General features: G+C 47.7%; 1 protein-coding gene across 6 annotated transcripts; it reads right to left on the reverse strand.

Moving 5' to 3' along the window:
* Positions 1–698: 698 nt before the first annotated feature.
* On the reverse strand, positions 699–20,050 carry CCIN (calicin). 6 transcript variants are annotated; one of them, XR_008504706.1, is made up of 2 exons: positions 18,945–19,122; positions 699–958 (listed from the first exon to the last, which is right to left on the reverse strand). XR_008504706.1 is itself a non-coding variant. In XM_054502544.2 (2 exons), the coding sequence occupies exon 2, from the start codon at positions 16,266–16,268 to the stop codon at positions 14,502–14,504; it is 1,767 nt and encodes a 588-aa protein (XP_054358519.1). In that variant the 5' UTR covers positions 16,269–16,329; positions 19,718–20,050; the 3' UTR covers positions 14,437–14,501. The 6 variants fall into 6 exon arrangements, 5 of the variants coding, with proteins under 5 accessions (XP_054358519.1, XP_054358517.1, XP_054358515.1 ...); XM_054502544.2 differs by lacking the exons at positions 699–958; positions 18,945–19,122 and adding exons at positions 14,437–16,329; positions 19,718–20,050; XM_054502542.2 differs by lacking the exons at positions 699–958; positions 18,945–19,122 and adding exons at positions 14,437–16,329; positions 19,334–19,686.
* Between the last annotated feature and the right edge of the window lie 223 nt (positions 20,051–20,273).

The raw sequence follows: 20,273 nt of genomic DNA on the forward strand, positions 1-20,273 counted from the left end.
GATTAAGGTTCCAGCTGATTTAGTTCTAGTGAGGGCTCTCTTCTTGGTTTGCAGATGGCCACCTTCACTCTGTCCTCACATGGCCTTTTCTCTTGTGTCTCTTATAAGGGCACTAATCATATCGGATCAAGGCTCTACCCCATATTACCTCATTTAACTTAATTAGTTCCTTAGAGGCCTCTACTCCAAATATAGCCACACTTGCGGTTAGGGCTTCAACATGAATTTCTGAGGGGACACAAATACATAGTCCATAGTAATGTGTATATCTCTGTGAATGTGTATATATACATGTATAATACACACATACATGTATGTATATGCATATACATGCACACATACATATACACATGTATACATATGCATATGCACATACATGCATATATACATACACACATGCACATACATACTTGTATACATATGGGCATACATATGTGTATGCATGCATACATATACACATGTATACATACATGCATATACACATATACATACACATACACACATATGTATATATACATGCACATACGTACACGTATGTATATACATACACATATGTATTTATACATACACATATGTGCATATATGTATATATACATACACATATGTACATATATGTATATATACATACATAGAGACTGAGAGTGAGACAGATAAAGAGGGGCACAGATACAGAGATTTGTTTCAAGGAATTGACTCACATGATTATGGAGCCTGGCAAGTCCAGAATCTGCAGGGTAGGCCAGCAGGCTGAAGTCCCAGGAAAGAGTCGATGTTGCAGTTTAAGTCTGAAAGCAGTCGTCTGGCAGAATTCCTTCTTTTACAGGGAAGTCAGTCTTTTTCTTTGTTTCTTTTTTTAAATTAAAGTCTTTGGCTGGGTGTGGTGGCTCACGCCTGTAATCCCAGCACTTTGGGAGGCCGAGGTGGGTGGATCACCTGAAGTCAGGAGTTTGAGGCCAGCCTGGGAAACATGGGGAAACCATTTCTCTACTAAAAATACAAAAATTAGCCGGGCATGGTGGTGGGCACCTGTGATCCCAGCGACTTGAGAGGCTGAGGCTCAAGAATCTCTTGAACCCAGGAGGCGGAGTTTCAGTGAGCCAAGTTCACACTATTGTGACAGAGTGAGACTCCGTCTCAAAAGAAAACAAAATTAAAGCCTTTGACTGATTGGATGAGTCCCGCTTACATTACAGAGGAAGAACTGCTTTACTCAGAGCTTACTGATTTAAATGTTAATCTGAAAAAAAACCTTCAGCCAGACGTGGTGGTTCACGCCTGTAATCCCAGCACTTTGGGAGGCTGAGGCGGGCAGATCACTTGAGGTCAGGAGTTCGAGACCAGCCTGACCAATATGTTGAAATCCCGTCTCTACTAAAAATACAAAAATTAGTTGGGTGTGGTGGTGGGCCCCTGTAATTCCAGCTGCTTGGGCGGCTGAGGCAGGAGAATCGCTTGAACCTGGGAAGCAGAGGTTGCAGTGAGCCGAGACCATGCCATTGCACTCCAGCTTGGGCAACAAGAACCAAACTCTGTCTGAAAAAAAAATTAGCCAGACATGGTGGTGAATGCCTGTAATCCCAGCTACTCAGGAGGCTGAGGCAGGAAGAAATGCTTGAACCCGAGAGGCAGAGGTTGCAGTGAGCCGAGATAGTGCCACTGCACTCCAGCCTGGGCAACAGAGCGAGAGTCCGTCTCAAAAATAAATAAATAAATAGATAAACAAATAAACAAACAAATAGATAAATAAATGAATAAAACTTCATAGGAACATCTAGAATAATGTTTAAAATTTTTAAATTTTTGGCCAGCTGCGGTGGCCCATGCCTGTAATCCAGCACTTTGGGAGGCCGAGGCAGGTGGATCACCTGACGTCAGGAGTTCGAGACCAGCCTAACCAATATGGTGAAACCCCGTCTCTACTAAAAATACAAAAATTAGCTGGGCATGATGGTGTGCACCTGTAGTCCCAGCTACTTAGGAGGCTAAGGCAGAAGAATTGCTTGAACCTGGGAGGCGGGGGTTGAAGCGAGCCGAGATCACACCACTACACTCCAGCCTGAGCAATAGAGCGAGATTCTGTCTCAAAAGTAAAAATAAATAAGTAAAATTTTTAAATTTTTTATTTTAATTTCTTTGTATTTATTTATCTATTTATTTTATTATTATTATTATATTTTTTTGAGACAGAGTCTCGCTCTGTCACCCAGGCTGGAGTGCAGTAGTGCGATCTGGGCTTACTGCCAGCTCTGCCTCCTGTGTTCACGCCATTCTCCCACCTCAGCCTCCTGAGTAGCTGGGATTACAGGCGCCTGCCACCACGCCCGGCTAATTTTGTTTTTGTATTTTTAGTAGAGAAGGGGTTTCACCGTGTTAGCCAGGATGGTCTCGATCTCCTGACCTCGTGATCCGCCCGCCTCGGCCTCCCCAAGTGCTGGGATTACAGGCGTGAGCCACCGCGCCTGGCCTGTATTTAGTTTTAATTTTTGTGAGTACATACTAGATGTGTTTATTTATGGGTACGTGAGATGTTTTGATACAGGCATGCAATACATACTAATCACATCAGGGTAAATGGGGTATCCATCCCCACAAGCATTTATCCTTTGTGTTATAAACAATCCAGTTATACTGTTAGTTTTTTTTTTTTTTTGAGACGGAGTCTCGCTCTGTCGCCCAGGCTGTAGTGCAGTGGCGCAACCTCGGCTCACTGCAGGCTCTGCCTCCCAGGTTCACGCCATTCTCCTGCCTCAGCCTCTCCGAGTAGCTGGGACTACAGGCGCCCGCCACCACGCCCGGCTAATTTTTTGTATTTTTAGTAGAGTCGGGGTTTCACCTTGGTCTGGATCTCCTGACCTCGTGATCCGCCCTCCTCGGCCTCCCAAAGTGCTGGGATTACAAGTGTGAGCCACCGCACCCGGCACTTTTAGTTATTTTTAAATGTACTATGAAATTATTTTTGACTGTAGTCACACTGTTGTGCTAGCAAATACTAGGTCTTATTCATTCTTTTTTTATTTAATTAAAAATAGAGATGGGGTTTCCCTATATTGCCCAGGCTGGTCTCAAACTCCTGGGCTCAAGCGATCCTCTCCCCTTGGCCTCCCAGAGTGCTGGGATTACAGATGTGAGTCACCACACCTGGCCTACTCATTCTACTTTTTCAGTACCCATTAACCATTCACACTTCCTCCCTTCCTGCTCCCCCTATTCCCAGTCTCTGGTAATCATCCTTCTACTGTCTGTCTCCCTGATTTTTAGCTCCCACAAATAAGAAACAACATGCTGTTTGTATTTCATTTCTTTTCTTTTTTTCTTTTTTTTTTTTTTTTGAGACAGAATCTTACTCTGTCGCCCAGGCTGGAGTACAGTGTCTCAATCTTGGCTCACTGCAAACTCCACCTCCTGGGTTCGAGCAATTTCCGTGCCTCAGCCTCTTGAGTAGCGGGGATTACAGGCATGCACTGCCATACCTGGGTAATTTTTGTATTTTTAGTACAGATGGGGTTTCATCATGTTGGCCAGGCTGGTCTTGAACTCCTGACCTCAGGTGACCCACCTGCCTCAGTCTCCCAAAGTGCTGGAATTACAGGCGTGAGCCACCGCGCCCAGCCCAAAGTTTGTATTTCTGTGCCTGCCTTATTTCACTTAATATGATGACCTCCAGCTCCATCTACGTTGTTGTAAATGACAGGATCGATTTCTTTTTTTATGGTGAATAGTATTCCATTGTGTATATGTACCACATTCCCTTTATCCATTTGTCTGTTGATGGACACTTAAGTTGCTTCCAAATCTTGGCTATTGTGAATAACGCTGCAATAAACAGGAGTGCAGATATTTTTTTATCTACTGATTTCCTTTCTTTTGGGTATATATCTAGGAGTGGAACTGCTGGATCATATGGTAGCTCTTTTTTTGGTTTTTTGAGGAACCTCCCAAGTGTTGTCTATAGAGATTGTACTAATTTACATTCCCACCAAGAGTGTCTGAGGGTTCCCTTTTTCTCCACATCCTCACCAGCGTTTGTTTTTGCCTGTCTTTTGGATAAAAGCCATTTTAATTAGGAATGAGATGATATCTCACTGTAGTTTTTATTTGTATTTCTCTGGTGATCAATGATGTTAAGCACCTTTTCATATACCTGTTTCCCACTTGCATGTCTTCTTCTTCTTTTTTTTTTTTCTGAGACAGAGTCTTACACTGTCGCCCAGGCTGGGGTGAAATGGCGCGATCTCCGCTTACTACAATCTCCACCTCCGAGGTTCAAGCGATTCTCCTGCCTCAGCGTCCTGAGCAGCTGGGATTACAGGTGCCCGCCACTGTGCCCGGCTAATTGTTTGTATTTTTAGTAGAACAGTGTTTCACTATGTTGACCAGGCTGGTCTTGAACTCCTGACTTCATGATCCACCTGCCTCAGCCTCCCAAAGTGATGGGATTATAGGTGTGACCCACCACGCCCAGCCTGCATGTCTTCTTTTGAGAAATGTCTATTCGGATCTTTTGCCCATTTTTAATTGATTAGATTTTTTTTTCCTGTAGAGTTGTTTGAGTTTCTTATATATTCTCCTTAGTCCCTTGTCAGATGGGTAGTTCTGCAAATATTTTATCCCATTCTGTGAGTTGTCTCTTCACTTTGCTTTGTTGTTTCCTTTGCTGTGCAGCTTTTTAATTTGATGTGTCCATTTTTGCTTTGCTTGCTTGTGCTTGTGGGCTTTTACTGAAGAAATCTTTGCCCAGTCCAATGTCCTGTAGAGTTTCCCCAGTGTTTTCTTGTATTAATTTCATAGTTTGAGGTCTCAGATTTAAGTCTTTCATCCATTTTGATTTGATTTTTGTATATGATGAGAGACGGGGATCTAGTTTCATTTTTCTGCATACGGATATCCTGTTTTCCTAGCAGTATTTATTGAAGAGACCATACTTTCCCCAATGTATGTTCTTGGCACTTTTGTCAAAAATGAGTTTACTGCAGATGTATGAATTTATTTCTGGGTTCTCTATTCTGTTCCACTGGTCTATGTGTCTGTTTTAATGCCAGTACCATCCATTTTGGTCACATTTGGTTATAGTGTATGCTGAGATCAGCTCGGTCGGGGAGACCCTAACCCAGCAGTGCTACAGGAATTAAAGACACACACACAGAAATATAGAGGTGTGAAGTGGGAAATCAAGGATCTCCCAGCCTTCAGAGCTGAGAGCCCTGAACAGAGATTTACCTACATATTTATTAACAGCAAAAGAGTCATTAGCATTGTTTCTATAGATATTAAATTAACTAAAAGTATCCTTTATGGGAAACGAAGGGATGGACCAAATTAAAGGAATAGGTTGGGCTAGTTAACTGCAGCAGGAACATGTCCTTAAGGCACAGATCGCTCATGCTGTTGTTTGTGGCTTAAGAATGCCTTTAAGCAGTTTTCCACCCTGGGCAGACGAGGTGTTCCTTGCCCTCATTCCCGTAAACCCACAACCTTCCAGTGTGGGCATTAGGGCCATTATGAACATGTTACAGTGCTGCAGAGATTTTGTTTATGGCCAGTTTTGGGGCCAGTTTATGGCCAGATTTTGGGCGGCCTGCTCCCAACAAGTGTAGATTAAGTCCAATGTTTGTTGATTGGCTTTCTGTCTGGAAGATCAGTCTGGTGCTAAAAGTGGGGTGTTGAAGTCACCAGCTCTTATTATTTTGGGGTCTATCACTCTCTTTAACACTAGTAAATTGGTTTGTATTAATTTTGTCTGGGTCCTCCTGTGTTAGGTGCATACATATTTGCAATTGTTATATCCTCTTACTGAATTGACCCATTTATCATTATATAATGGCCTTCTTTGTCTCTTCTTATAGTTTTTGTCTTGAAATCTATTTTGTCTAAGTATAGCTACTCCTGCTCTTTTCTGGGTTTCCATTGGCGTGGAATATCTTTTTCCATCCCTTTATTTTCAGTCTATGTGTGTCTTTTTTTCTTTTTTTTAGATGGATTCTCACTCTGTTGCCCAGGCTGGAATGTGCAGTGGCATGATCTTGGCTCACTGCAACCTCTGCCTCCCAGGCTCAACCAATTCTCATGCCTCAGCCTCCCAAGTACCTAGGATTACAGGCATGCGCCACCGTGCCTGGCTAACTTTTTATATTTTTAGTAGAGATGGGGTTTCACCATGTTGGCCAGGTCTCAAACTCCTGACCTCAAGCAGTCTGCCTGCCTCGGCCTCTCAAAGTGCTGGAATTACAGGTGTGAGCCACTGCACCTGGCACACTCTAAGTCTTTTGATTGGTGATAGGGTTTGGCTCTGCGTCCCCACCCAAATCTCATGTTGAATTGTGATCCCCACATGTTGGAGGAGAGGCCCGGTGTGGGGTGATTGGATCAAGGGGTGGACTTCCCCCTTGCTGTTCTCATGATAGTGAATGAGTTCTCATTAGATGGTTGCTTTAAAAGTGTGCAGCACCTCCCACTTTGTTCTTTCTCTTCCTCCTGCTCCACCATGGTAAGAAGTGCTTGTTTCCCTTTCACCTTCTGCCATAATTCTAAGTTTCCTGAGGCTTCCCAGACATGCTTCCTGTACAGCCTGAGGAACTGTGAGTCAATTAAACCTATTTTCTTCATAAACTACCCAGTTTCAGGTAGATCTTTACAGCAGTATGAGGACAGACTAACAAAATTGATGAGTTTGGTGCCTTAACATTCAATGTTATGCCAGGCACGGTGGCTCACGCCTGTAATCCCAGCACTTTGGGAGGCTGAGGTGGGCGGATCTTGAGGTCAGGAGATCAAGACCATCCTGGCTAACACGGTGAAACCCCGTCTCTACTAAAAATACAAAAAATTGCCGGGCGTGGTGGCAGGTACCTGAAGTCCCAGCTACTCAGGAGACTGAGGCAGGAGAACCATTTGAACCTGGGAGGCGGAGGTTGCAGTGAGCTGACATCGCGCCATTGCACTCCAGCCTGGGCAACAGAGCCAGACTCTGTCTCAAAAAAAAAAAAAAATTCAATGTTATTATTGATAAGTAAGGACTTACTCCCGCCAGTTTGTTATTTGTTTTCTGGTTGTTTTGTGGTCTTCTCTTCCTTCTTTTCTTCCTTCCTGTCTTCCTTTTAGTGAAGGTAATTTTCTCTGTGGTATAATTTAATTTTTTGCTTTTTGTTTTTTGTGTATCTGTTGTATGTTTTCTGATTTCATATTATCCTGAGGCTTGCAAATACTTTTAACCCATTATTTTAAGCTGATAACAACTCAACACCGTTTGCATAAACAAATAAACTTACAAGCAAAAAGAAAACTAATAAAAACTCTAACTTTGTCCCTCTGCCTTTTTTTTTTTTTTTGAGACAGAGTCTCAGTCTATCGCCCAGGCTGGAGTGCCAGTGGCACAATCTTGGCTCACTGCAACCTCTGTCTCCTGGGTTCAAGTGATTCTTCTGCCTCAGCCTCCCAAGTAGCTGAGATTACAGGCGTGTGCCACCACACCCAGCTAATTTTTGCATTTTTGGTAGAGATGGGGTTTTCACCGTATTGGCCAGGTTGGTCTCGAACTCCTGACCTCAGGCGATCTGCTCGCCTCAGCCTCCCAAAGTGCTGGGATTACAGGCATGAGCTACCACGCCCGGCCTGTCCCTCTGCTTTTTAACTTTTTTTTTTTTGAGACAGGGTCTTGCTTTGTCCACTCAAGCTGGAGTGCAGTGGCAGCTGGGACTACAGGAGTGCACCACAACGCCCAACTAAGTTTTGTATTTTTAGTAGAGATGGGGTTTCACCATGTTGGCCAAGCTGGTCTCAAACTCCTGACCTCAAGTGATCTGCCTGCCTCGGCCTCCCAAAGTGCTGGGATTACAGGCATGAGCCTCTGCGCCCGGCCAATAGTCTGTCTTTTTCTGTATATTTACTATTACCAGTGAGTTTTGCATCTTCAGGTGATTTCTTTTTGCTCGTTAACATCCTTTTCTTTCTGACTGAAGTATTCCCTTTAGCATTTCTTGTAGGAAAGGTCTGGTGTTGATGAAATCTCTCAGCTGTTGTTTGTTTTGGAAAGTATTTCTTTTCCTTTTCTTTTTTTTTTTCCTTTTTTTTTTTTTTTTTTTTTTTGAGACAGAGTCTCATTCTGTCGCCCGGACTGGAGTGTATTGATGTGATCTCTGCTCACTGCAACCTCTGCCCTCCGGGTTCAAATGATTCTCCTGCCTCAGCCTCCTGAGTAGCCAGGACTCACAGGCATGAGCCACTGCACCCAGCCTGTTTGGGAAAGTATTTCTCCTTCATGTTTGAAGGATATTTTCTGCAGACATACTATTCTAGGGTAATTTTTGTTTTCCCCTTCAGCACTTTAAATATGTCATGCCACTCTTTCCTGGCCTATAATGTTTCCACTGAAAAATCTGCTGTCAGAAGTATTGGAGCTCCCTTGCATGTTATTTGTTTGTTTTCTCTTGATGCTTTTAGTATCCTTCCTTTGTCCTTGACCTTTGAGAGTTGGATTATTAAGTGCGTTGAGGTAGTTTTCTTCGGGTTAAATACGCTTGGTATTCTATAACCTTCTTGTAGTTGAATATTGATATTCTCTAGGTTTGGGAAATTCTCTGTTATTATCCCTTTGAATAAACTTTTTGCTTCTATCTCTTTCTCTACCTCCTCTTTAAGGCCAATAACTGTTAGATTTGCCCTTTTGAGGCAATTTTCTAGATCTTGTAGGTGTGCTTCTTTTTTTTGTTGTTGTTGTTTGAGATGGAGTTTCACTCTGCCACCTAGTCTGGAGTGCAGTGGCACGATCTTGACTCACTGCAATCTCCGCCTCCCAGGTTCAAGTGATTCTCCTGCCTCAGCCTCCTGAGTAGCTGGGATTATAGGCATGCAATACCACGCCTGGCTAAGTTTTGTATTTTTAGTACAGACAAGATTTCACCATGTTGGCCAGGCTGGTCTCGAACTCCTGACCTTAGGTGATCTGCCCACTTCAGCTTCCCAAAATGTTGGGATTATAGGCGTCAGCCACCGTGCCCGGCTGTGCTTCATTTTTATTCCTTTTTTTGTCTTCTCTGACTGTATATTTTCTTTTCTTTTTTTTGAGACAGTCTCTTTCTCGCCCAGGCTGGAATGCAGTGGTGCAATCTTGGCTCATTGCAAACTGCCTCCCTGGTTGAAGTGATTCTCATGCCTCAGCCTCCTGAGTAGCTGGGACTACAGACGTGCACCACCATGCCCGGCTAATTTTTCTGTATTTTTAGTAGAGATGGGGTTTTGCCATGTTGGCCAGGCTGGTCTCAAGCTCTTGGCCTCAAGTGATCCACCTGCCTCGGCCTCCCAAAGTGCTGGGATTACAGGCATAAGCCACCGTGCCCAGCCAAGTTTTAATTATTCTTATAATTTATTTATAATATTTATTTTAATTATTCTTACTTTATAATTTCTTACTATAAAAGCAGAAATTCTGAAGTTGAAAAATGCAATTGACAAGAACGCATCAGAGTCTATTAATAGCAGAATTGATCAAGCAGAAGAATTAGTGAGCTTCAAGACAAGTTATTTTGAAAATACAAAGGCTGGGTGCAGTGCCCATGCCTGTAATCCCAGCACTTTGGGAGGCCAAGGCAGGCAGATCACTTGAGGCCAGGAGTTTGAGACCAGCCTGGCCAACATGGCGAAACCCCGTCTCTACTAAAAATACAAAAAAATTAGCCGAGCGTGGTTGTGGGTGCATGTAATCCCAGCTACTCAGGAGGCTGAGGCAAGAGAATTGCTTGAGTCAGGGAGGTGGAGGCTGCAATGAGCCGAGATTGCGCCACTGCACTCCAGCCTGGGCAACAAGAAACAAGAGCAAAACTCCGTCTCAAAAGGAAAAAAAAAAGAATAATTAAAACTTCTTTTAGGGCCTGGCGTGGTGGCTTATGCCTATAATCCCAGCACTTTGGGAGGCGAGGCAAGCAGATCACCTGAGGTTGGGGGTTCAAGACCAACCTGACCAAAGATGAAAAAACCCCGTCTCTACTAAAAATACAAAATTAGCCGGGTCTGCTCGCGCATGCCTGTAATTCCAGCTACGCAGGAGGCTGAGGCAGGAGAATCGCTTGAACCCAGGAGGGAGAGGTTGCGGTGAGCTGAGATCACACCATTTACATCAGCTTGTTGCTTGGGCAGCTTAGTCAACGAGAGCGAAACTCCGTCTCAAAAAAAAACAAAAAACTTCTTTTAAATTATTTCGGTCTCTTTGTTAAATTTATCTGATAGAATTCTGAATTCCTTCTCTGTGTTATCTTAAATTTTGTTGAGTTTCCTCAAAACAGCTATTTTGAATTCTCTGTCTGAAAGGTTTCTCCAGGATTGGTCCCTGCTGCCTTAATGTTTGTTTGATGAGGTCATGTTTTCTTGGATGTTCTTGATGCTTATGGATATTTGTCAGTGTTTGGGCATTGAAGGGTTAGGTATTTACTGTAGTGTTTGCAGTCTGGGGTTGTTTGAACCCGTTCTTCTTGGGAAGGCTTTCCAAGTATTTGAAAGGACTTGGGTGTTGTGATCTAAGCCATATCTGCATTAGGGTGCACCCTATGCCCAGTAATGCTGCTCATAGAAATACCACCTTGGTGGTCCTGGATAAGATCTAAAAGAATTCTCTGGATTACTAGGCAGGGGCTCTTGTTCTCTTCCCTTACCTTCCTGCAAACATATGGAGTCTCTCTCTGTGTGTTGAGCTGCCTGGAGCTGGGGTGGAGTGACACAAGCATCTCTGTGGCCACCATCACTGGAAGTGCTCTGGGTCAGACCTGAAGCCAGCACAGCCCTGGGGCTTACCCAAGGCCTCTGTAACCGCTACCAAGCTACTGCCTATGTTTGTTCAAGGCCCTAGGGCTCTTCAATCAGCAGGTTGTAAAGCCAGTCAGGCTTCTGTCCTTCCCTTCAGGGCAGTGAGTTCCCCCAGGCCCTGAGTAGATCCAGAGAGGTGTCCTATTGCACTGCTGCTGAGCCGTCACACAGTTCTTCCCACTCTTCCCTCCCCTTTCCATAAGGAGAGGAGCCTCACCCCATAGCCACCACCACAAGCCCACAGGGAGTACTGCCAGGCTACCACTGATGTTCAGTTAAGACCCAAGTGCTCTTTTTTTTTTTAATTTACTTATTTTTTGAGACAGAGTCTCTCTCTTTTGCTCAGGTTGGAGCGATCTCAGCTCACTGCAACACCTGCCTCCCGGGTTCAAGCGATTCTGTTGCCTAAGCCTCCTGAGTAGCTGGGATTACAGGCACGTGCCACCACACACAGTTAATTTTTGTATTTTCAGTAGATACAGGGTTTCATGATGTTGCCCAGGCTCGTCTTGAACTTCTGACCTCAAGTGATCCACCCACCTTGGACTCCCAAAGTGGTGGGATTACAGGCGTGAGCCACTGCACCTGGGCCCAAGTGCTCCTCAGTCAGCTGTGGTGAATGCTGCCAGGCCTGGCTGGGGACTCACCCTTCAGGGCAGTGGGCTTCCCTCTGGCCCAGTGTAGGTTCAGAAATGACATTTAAGAGCCAAGGCCTGGAATTGGGGAACCTAAGAGCCTGCTTGGTGCTGTACCCCACTGCGGCCAAGCTGGTACCTAAGGTGCAAGACAAAGTCCCCTTTCCTTTTCCTTCTGCTTTTCTCAAGCAGAAGGAATCTCTCCCTGAGGTCACCACAGCTGGGAATGTGCTGGGTCTCACCTGGAGCCAGTACGTCTCTGAGTCTCACTGTAGGCTCACAGCTTATAACCTGGGTATCGCTGCTGGTTTTTCAGGGCCCAAGGGCTCTTTAATCAGCAGGTGATGAATCCTGCCTGGATTGGATTCTTCCCTTCAAGGCAACAGGTTCCCTTCTGGCCCAGGGTGTGTCTAGAAATGTGTAGGGACTAGGGCCCGGAATAGAGGCTTTCTGACTCTGACTAGTGCCCTATCCTACTGTGGCTGAGCTGATATCCAAGATGCAAGACAGAGTCCCCTTTAGTTTTCCCTCCTGTCCCCAAGCAGAAGGAAGAGGTTTCTTTTGTAGCTGTGAGCTGTCCTGCCTGTGGTTGGAGAAGGGGTGATGCAAGCACTCCCTTAGCCAGCTGGCTGGTATCTCAGTAGGTTGCATGCCCCCCAAGTCCAATGGCTCTGAGCCCAGTTCAGCACCAGGACTTGCCTAGGAATTGTAATCCTTGTGGCCTTCAGGTTCACTCAGGGCCCCATCTCTACTAAAATACAAAAATTAGCTGGGCTTGGTGCCGCATGCCTGTAATCCCAGCTATTGGGGAGGCTGAGGCAGGAGAATGACTTGAACCCAGGAGGTGGAGGTTGCAGTGAGCTGATTGTGCCACTGCACTCCAGCCTGGGTGACAGAGCAAGATTCTGTCTCAAAAAAAAAAAAAAAAAAAGAAATTAACCATCACAAAAATGATTCCATTTTAGACCATTTGAATGCATAGTGAGCCCCGCCAACAGTTCTGAGACTCTGAGAACAGAAAAAGTCCAAGCGGTGAAGGTCTGGGATTGGAAAGGAGTCTAGCCAGGACTTAGGGAGAGGACAGTGTGAGGCGAGCCCCTGGCCTGGGTGGGGTGACAGGGATGAGGAGAGCACTTGACAGCCTATCAGGAAAGAGCCCTGGATTCTCGGGGAGACAGAGATTAACCTGTGTAGAATTCCTCCTCAGCACTCTCCCAGGGCAGATCAAGGGCCACACAATTATTTCTGAAGGGTACTGGGTGAGACATTAAGACAGAGTTCCCATCTTTCAAAGTAACAAATGCTAGGCACAGTGACTCACGCCTGTAATCCCAGCACTTTGGGAGACCGAGGTGGGAGGATTGCTTGAGCCCTGGAGTTCAAGACCAGCCTGGGAAACAAAGTGAGACCACATCACTACAAAAAATTTAAAAACAACAACAACAACAAAAAAAACTACCCAGGTGTGGTGGCAAGCACCTGTAGTCCCAGCTACTCAGTAGGCCGAGGCAGGAGGATCCCTTGAGCCCAGGAGTTTGAGGTTGCAGTGAGCTGTGATTGCACCACTGCAGTCCAGCCTGGATGACAAAGTGAGATCCCATCTCAACAACAACAACATCAAAAGAGCAAAAATTGATCTTAGCTAGGAGAAAGGCAAGAATAAATGCTTATAAATTACTATATGATAGATGCTGGTGGTGATAGGGGATAGGGAGGTGGCCAGGGCAGCAGAGGGCAAGCACTGAAAAGATAGAAGGGAAGCTAGTCATATGTGATTGAGAAGCCCCAGAAAAGTGATTTTTGTTGGGACCCTAAAGGGCTACACACTAAGAATAAAGATGGAAATAGTCTAAAGCCTAACTTTGAATCATATAATGCCTTGATTGAATTAAAACGATCCAGGCTTTCTAGCACCCTTAGTCTAGCTGCTTGCCAAATGCAAAAGTAGATTCTGTTTTTTGTTTTTTTTTTGAGACGGAGTTTCACTCTTGTCACCCAGACTGGAGTGCAGTGGCATGATCTCGGCTCACTGCAAGCTCTGCCTCCCGGGTTCAAGCGATTTTCCTGCCTCAGCCTCCCGAGTAGCTGGGATTACAGGCATGTGCCACCACACCCCACTAATTTTGTATTTTTAGTAGAGACGAGGTTTCACCATGTTGGTCAGGCTGGCTGGTCTCAAACTCCTGACCTCGGGTAATCCACCTGCCTCGGCCTCCCAAAGTGCTGGGATTACAGGCGTGAGCCATCACCCCCGGCCTTATTATTATTATTTTTTTATACTAGAAACGGGATCTCACTTTATTGCCTAGGCTGGTGTCAAACTCCTGGGCTCAGGTGATCCTTCTGCCTCAGCCTTCTGAAGTGTTGGGATTACAGGCATGAGCCACTGTGCCCGGCCAGGATATGTTTCTTTCTTTTCCCTTTACTGGCCTCTCTTTTATCCCCAGTCCCTCAGACTCATATTCCTGGAGAAAGTTCTCAATGTACTTGGCTTAGTAGAAACAATTGTAAGGAACCTCCAACTTTCCCACAAATGAGACACAAACTACCATAGCTGCACGGGCAAATACAGAAGCTAAGTAACCTTGCCTCCCCTGTTCCTTCTGCCTTCTCTTCTGAGTCTTACCCAGGTCACCTTCTCCTTCCTGGCCATGAGGTTCCTCTCTCAGACCTGGGACGGGTCCTCCCCTGCTTTTGTGGAAGACCGGAGGGAAGCAGGTGCTGGAGGAGCTTGATGCTTCACAGCTCTGAGCGGATGTTTACCTGCCGATCTAGCAGATGCCTGAGAGGTGACCACAGGGGTACAGAATAGGGGACAGACGTCGCCTTGGCCAGTGCCTGGGAGGGGCCTCAATTCCACCCACCAGGGGTTCCTTTCCAGCCCCTGTTGGATACCTTCAATGACGTAGTGGCCCTGAGTTTCCACCCACTGGGAGCAGCCCTCCCCTAGGATCTCCACCTTCAGGGCCAAGCATGGACTGGAACACTAAGAAGGAAACAACAGGCCATCTTCCTCTCTTTCTCTCATTAAATTGTGAATAATAATGCATTTACTTATTCTCCCACTTAAAATGTTTAAATCCTTTGAAGAATCTTGCAAGGTAGCTTGGCTAGACAGCAGGCAGGACAGTCCAGTGCCTCTGGTGGGGGAGCCAGGGTCTTCCACTTGCCTGTCTTTTGGTCCAGCAAGAAGGCATTTGGATTGATGGTGTAGTCCTTTGTCTGGACATCGCTGGCAGTGGTGACACCACCACATACAAACACCTTGCTGTCTCCAATGGAGCATATAGCATGGGACACATCCAAGGGGCAGCTGTTGGGCAAGAGAGGCACTGAGGTGGTCGTCTTGCTTGCCTTCACCTTCTGCAGATTGATTTCCACACTCTGCCGGTGGCTGTGCACGCAGAGGATGTTGTCCTGTTGGAAAGAGAGCAGGGGCCGATGGTTGAACTCAATGGGGAAGGTGATACACTGGACCACGTCCCCAGTGCTGGTGTCAAAGCAGTCCACTACCCCGACCCGGGAGATATAACCTTTCACCAAGCACCGTCCAGTGACAATGTACAGATGCTTGTCTCCTTTAGTGATCACGGTGGTGCCATCCATGGGGATGCTCATCTTTCCTGCCAGGCACCAGACTTCCTTCCGCTCATCATAGCGATAGATGTTGGAGACATACCGCCTTGGGGCAATGCTCCCGCCCACTGAGTACACTGTCCCCCCACAGGTCACCATGGTGTGGAAGACAAGCCCGATGGGCAGGTCAGGCAACTTGGTCCAGGAGTTGTCATCCGTGTCATACCGCCAGGCTGTCTTCAGCCCTGAAATCTGCTCAGTGGTGCCACCAGAGATGTAGATGTAGCGACCAGCAGAGGTGGCACTAAGTGCTGCAGCCCGATAGGGCATGTCTGAGAGCTTCATCCACAGGTTCTCCTGGATGATATAGGCAAACACTCCATCATTGAACTGGCCGTGGGCCTTCTGGCCACCCAGGATGACCACGGAATCAAGCAGGGCCCCTTTCCGCTGGCAGACCAGCAGGCTGCATGGCCGCTCCTGCTTGCGGTCCATCAGGACATTCTCAATCAGGGTTGCATGGGATGAGGTGTTCTCCATGCCCACCAGCTTGTTGCTGGCAAACACCAGCATCTTGTTGGAGACAGCATTGAGATTGATGTAATTGAAGAACTTCTTGAAATACTTCTCCCGATCCTCCTTCTGGAAGTACACCCAATTGATGAGTGCGCTGAGAGCCTGGTCTTCATTGAGCACGTGAAGGTTTTCATCACGGAGCAGGCGGCCAAAGATAACAGGTGGACAGCGCATGAAGTGCATGGAGCCCTCAGGACTGGCCCAGTAGTGGAAGTTGTCCCGAATGCCAGAGTAAGCTAAGTCTGATACCTCTTTGAGCTCAAACAGCTCAGCCAAGAAGAGGTAGCGCAAGCAGTTGGCACGGCAGATGGACTTAATAAGGAAGTCGTTACAGTGAACTCGAAGGCGTGGTGTGTTGAAATACTGAGCCCCACGAAGCAGCTCCTCCACGTTTTGCTCGGAGATCACCACCTTGCCGCTATAGAAGTAGTCCAGAAGCTGGTCCACTGTGACCGGGCTCAGGTAACTGGAGTCAATGGTGATGAAAAGCTCATCGGTGGTCTTCATGTCATTGCTGGAGATGAGGCTCCTCACCAGCGGGGAGACAGCAGCCAGCACGTTGCGATGTGCAAAGAAGACGTGGTGGTCCACGCTCAGGGCCATGTCCCAGTACTCTTTGCGTTTCCTCTGTCTGTTCAGGTTCTGCAGCACGAAGCTATTGTAGTTTTTCTCCGTGAATTCCAATTTCATGGTACTTCTTGTTGGCTGAAACAGATCAGCAGCAGGTACTGGAGAGCAGACTTTCTCAGGCCTTTGGGATTCAGATTGATGGTTGTTTGCAGAGCGGTTGACCAGGGAGAAGGGAGGGTGGGAGAGAGGATGATGTCATAGAGTGGATGAGGTCATCACAATGCAGGCTTCCCTGAGGCCTGTCTCAGAGGCACTGGGCCTTCCTCCCCTCTGATCTCTCCAACCTGCCAAGGCCACATACCCTAGCAGGACCTAAAGCCCTGGGCCCAGAGCTCAGGAGGAACCTCAGGGATGGGCGGCAACTTCCACCTGGGACTTTCAAACCGCAGTTCAAGGCTTCTGGAATGTCAGAGCCAGTCTGGGTGGGGCAGTGGGGAGCAGTTTGTGTAGAAGAGATAAGAGGAGGTGGGGAAAGGGAAGAGATTATCAGACCTAGAAGAATCCTCCCATTTTGAGGGAAACTGAGGCCCAGAGAAGAGAAGGCACTTGCCCAAAATCACATTGCCAGTTGGAAGCTGAGCAGGGCCCAGAACCTGAGTAACTTGGCATTCTTCCTACCCTTCTGGAAGCTCCTGACTACCCAGCTTTCCCCAGTCTCTGACTCTCAACTCTCCAAGCACTCTTCCTGCCAAGGCTCCTGGGCATCAGAGAAAAGCTCTGTCCTTTGGCTTCTGACCTTGGTGGCCACGGACATCATTCTCCTTGAAAATGGAGAGGTGGAGGCCACTCCCTGGAACAGGGATGAAGGAGTTAACCACAAATGGGGGCATGGGAGGGTCTTTAAAGATCGGATGATTTCAGCTCCTTGGCAAACTAGAATGTTCCCCCCACATTTCCAAGTGTCCAGTTGGAAAATGTTGGGGGCTTCAGTGGGTCAGCTTTCTCCATCAAAGGTGGACTTGGGCGAGTTGATCAGACTTTCTAAACCTCAGTTTCCTCCTCTGTGAGATGGAACTAATATTTGATAGTAATACCCACTTCAAAGATTATTATGAGTTTATTTTTATTTTTATTTTTTTTGAGACAGAGTCTCGCTCTGTCACCCAGGCTGGAGTGCAGTGGCACGATCTCAGCTTGAAACCGCCTTTGCAAAATTATGACTGAGACAGTGAAAGAGATCAACTTAACTGACTCCATCTTGCTTCTAACCTCCAAGCTGTCCTTGTTCATTCCTTGGCAAAGGCTGAACTAACTTTGGGAGAAACCTATATATATACAGTTTAAACAAAGACAGCCCTTTCCCAAAGCAGACCTCCTTTCCTAAAGCAGACCTCCTTTCCTGGGGACTAGATTGCCTTTGTAGGACTAACATTAGCCACAAGATTAGAAATTATGGTTTAGGAGTCATGTAGCTGGAGGCTACAAGATTCTAACCCTCCCTAAACTGCTCCTAAGACCAGTGCTTGAGATTTTTTTTTTTTTTTTTAAGACAGTTTTGCTCTTGTTGCCCAGGCCGGAGTGCAATGGTGCGATCTCAGCTCACCACAACCTCCAACTCCCGGGTTCAAGTGTTTCTCCTGCCTCAGCCTCCTGAGTAGCTGGGATTACAGGCATGCACCACCACACCCGGCTAATTTTGTATTTTTAGTAGAGATGGGGTTTCTCTATGTTGGTCAGGCTGGTCTCAAACTCCCGACCTCAGGTGATCCACCTGCCTCGGCCTCCCAAAGTGTTGGGATTACAGGCGTGAGCCACCATGCCCGGCCAGTGCTTGAGATATTTTGCAGACCCTGCACTTGATGGATCAGCTGGCACCACTCAGATCAATAAACTGGCTCATCTGATCTTGTGGCCCCCGGACCCAAGAACTGACTCAGCCCAAGAAGACAGCTCCGACTCCCATGATTTCATCTCTGACCAATCAGCAGCACTCCTGGCTCACTGGCTTCCCCCTACCCACCAAGTTATCTTTAAAAACTCTGCTCCCCCAATGCTCCGGGAGAATTTGAGTAATAATAAACCTCCAGGCCAGGCGCGGTGGCTCATGCCTATAATCCTAGCACTTTGGGATGCCAAGGCTGGCGGATCACCTGAGGTCATGTGTTCGAGACCAGCCTGGCCAACATGGCAAAACCCTGTCTCTACTAAAATTACAAAAATTAGCTGGGAGTGGTGGTGCATGCCTGTAATGCCTGTAAATCCCAGCTATTGGGGAGACTGAGGCAGCAGAATCGCTCAAACCCGGGAGGCGGAGGTTGCAGTGTGCCCAGATCGCACCATTGCACTCCAGCCTGGGCGACAGAGTGAGATTCCGTCTCAAAAAAAACCCCCAAAAAACAAAAACAAAACCCTCCAGTCTCCCGCACAGCTGGCTCTGTGTGAATTACTCTTTCTCTGTTGCAATTCCCCTGTCTTTTATTACCCACCCCCCCCAACCCCCCTCACCCCCCCCAACCCCCCTCACCCCCCCCACCCCCAGTAGCTGGGATTACAGGCGCCTGTTACCACGCCCGGCAAAGTTTTGTATTTTTAGTAGAGACGGGGTTTCACCATGTTGGCCAAGCTGGTCTCGAACCCCTGACCTCAGGTGATCCGCCCACCTCGGCCTCTCAAAGTGTTGGGATTATAGGCGTGAACCACCGTGCCCGGCCTATTATTAGGGTTTAAATGAGAAAAGGACTGGAGAGTAGTGGGCTCGTCATAAAGCTCAATCAATGCTAGCTGCCGTTTTCTTACTCATATTACACCAGTCCGCCCAGCGCCGGCGTTCGTGGCTGCTCCCTTCATAAAAACCTGTGGTCGTCGTGGTTCTGGTTTCGCGGCAGCTGGGGAGGCTGTGGCTGCCTCCCGTCTCTTCTGGGCCCGCCGCCCGAACCCAGTCCAGCCACGCGGTGGCGCTGGAGGGTCGTCCCCGCCCCCGAGCGCGCCGCCTCTGCGCCGGGCACCACCCCAACCCCTCTCCAGGATGGAAAAGAGGCGCGGAGCGTCCCCTTTTTCGCTTTGCCTCCACGCGCCACCGTGCAGAGGCGGCAGCGCCGTGCCGTCCGCCGCGACCCTGGAATTCAAACGGCAGGATCGGGGGCTCTCAGCCTTGCAGGACTCCTTAGATCTCCCCAGACACACACCTGTCCCCACTTTACAGATGGGGACGCTGAGCCCCCAACGGAGACGCGCCCTCCAGAGGCCAGAAGATTGTCTCCGACTCCCAGTAACAGTTAGGGGGGGTTCCTGACCCCTGCGAGTCCTTTGCGGGGAGAGAGGAGGGTGCCCGCAGACTCGGACAGATTCCTGGCCGGCGTGGGGCTCCCGGAGTCCTGTGGGGCGTCTGTGGCACTGCTGTTCGTGCAAGGCGGGGATAAGGGCCAGCTGAAGCGCCGCGAGCGGGAGGGAGGGGGAGGCAAAAGAGCCCAGTGGCCCCACCCGAACCAGCCTTTGGGAAGAGACCCTAGAGAAGGGCCTGCACTTGCATCTCGCCCAGGCATTCGCGAGAAGGTGCAGAAAGGACTTACCTCTCTGATTATCCTCCAATCTGGGCCCAAGCCCCCCTCTAGACCCTCGGGCCGTCCTCTGCGCCCCTCCCAGGAAATTTCAGTATCAGCCTCGGGAATCTGAGCGGTTCCAGCTCTTTCCCTCCGTGGATTAGTCATATTCTCATTCTCATTGTCTCCCTCCCTCGTCCTTTCATTCCAGACTAGCCTTTTCCTTACTTTTAGATTTGGTAACTTGAAAATTATTTGAAAATACGCCCCCCTCCCTTTTTTTTTTTTTTTTTTTTTTTTTTGAGATGGAGTCTCTCTCTCTGTCCCCTAGGCTGGAGTGCAGTGGCCCGATCTCGGCTCACTGCAACCTCCGCCTCCCGGGTTCAAGCAATTTCTTGCCTCAGCCTCCCGAGTAGCTGGGATTACAGGCGAGCGCCGCCACGCCCGGCTAACTTTTGTATTTTTAGTAGACACGGGGTTTCACCGTCTTGGCCAGGCTGGTCTTGAACTGCTGACCTCGTGATCCACCCGCCTTGGCCTCCTGAAGTGCTGGGATTACAGGCGTGAGCCACCGCGCCTGGCCAAA

Source organism: Pongo pygmaeus, chromosome 13 (assembly GCF_028885625.2).
Source record: "Pongo pygmaeus isolate AG05252 chromosome 13, NHGRI_mPonPyg2-v2.0_pri, whole genome shotgun sequence".
Taxonomy (NCBI): domain Eukaryota; kingdom Metazoa; phylum Chordata; class Mammalia; order Primates; family Hominidae; genus Pongo; species Pongo pygmaeus.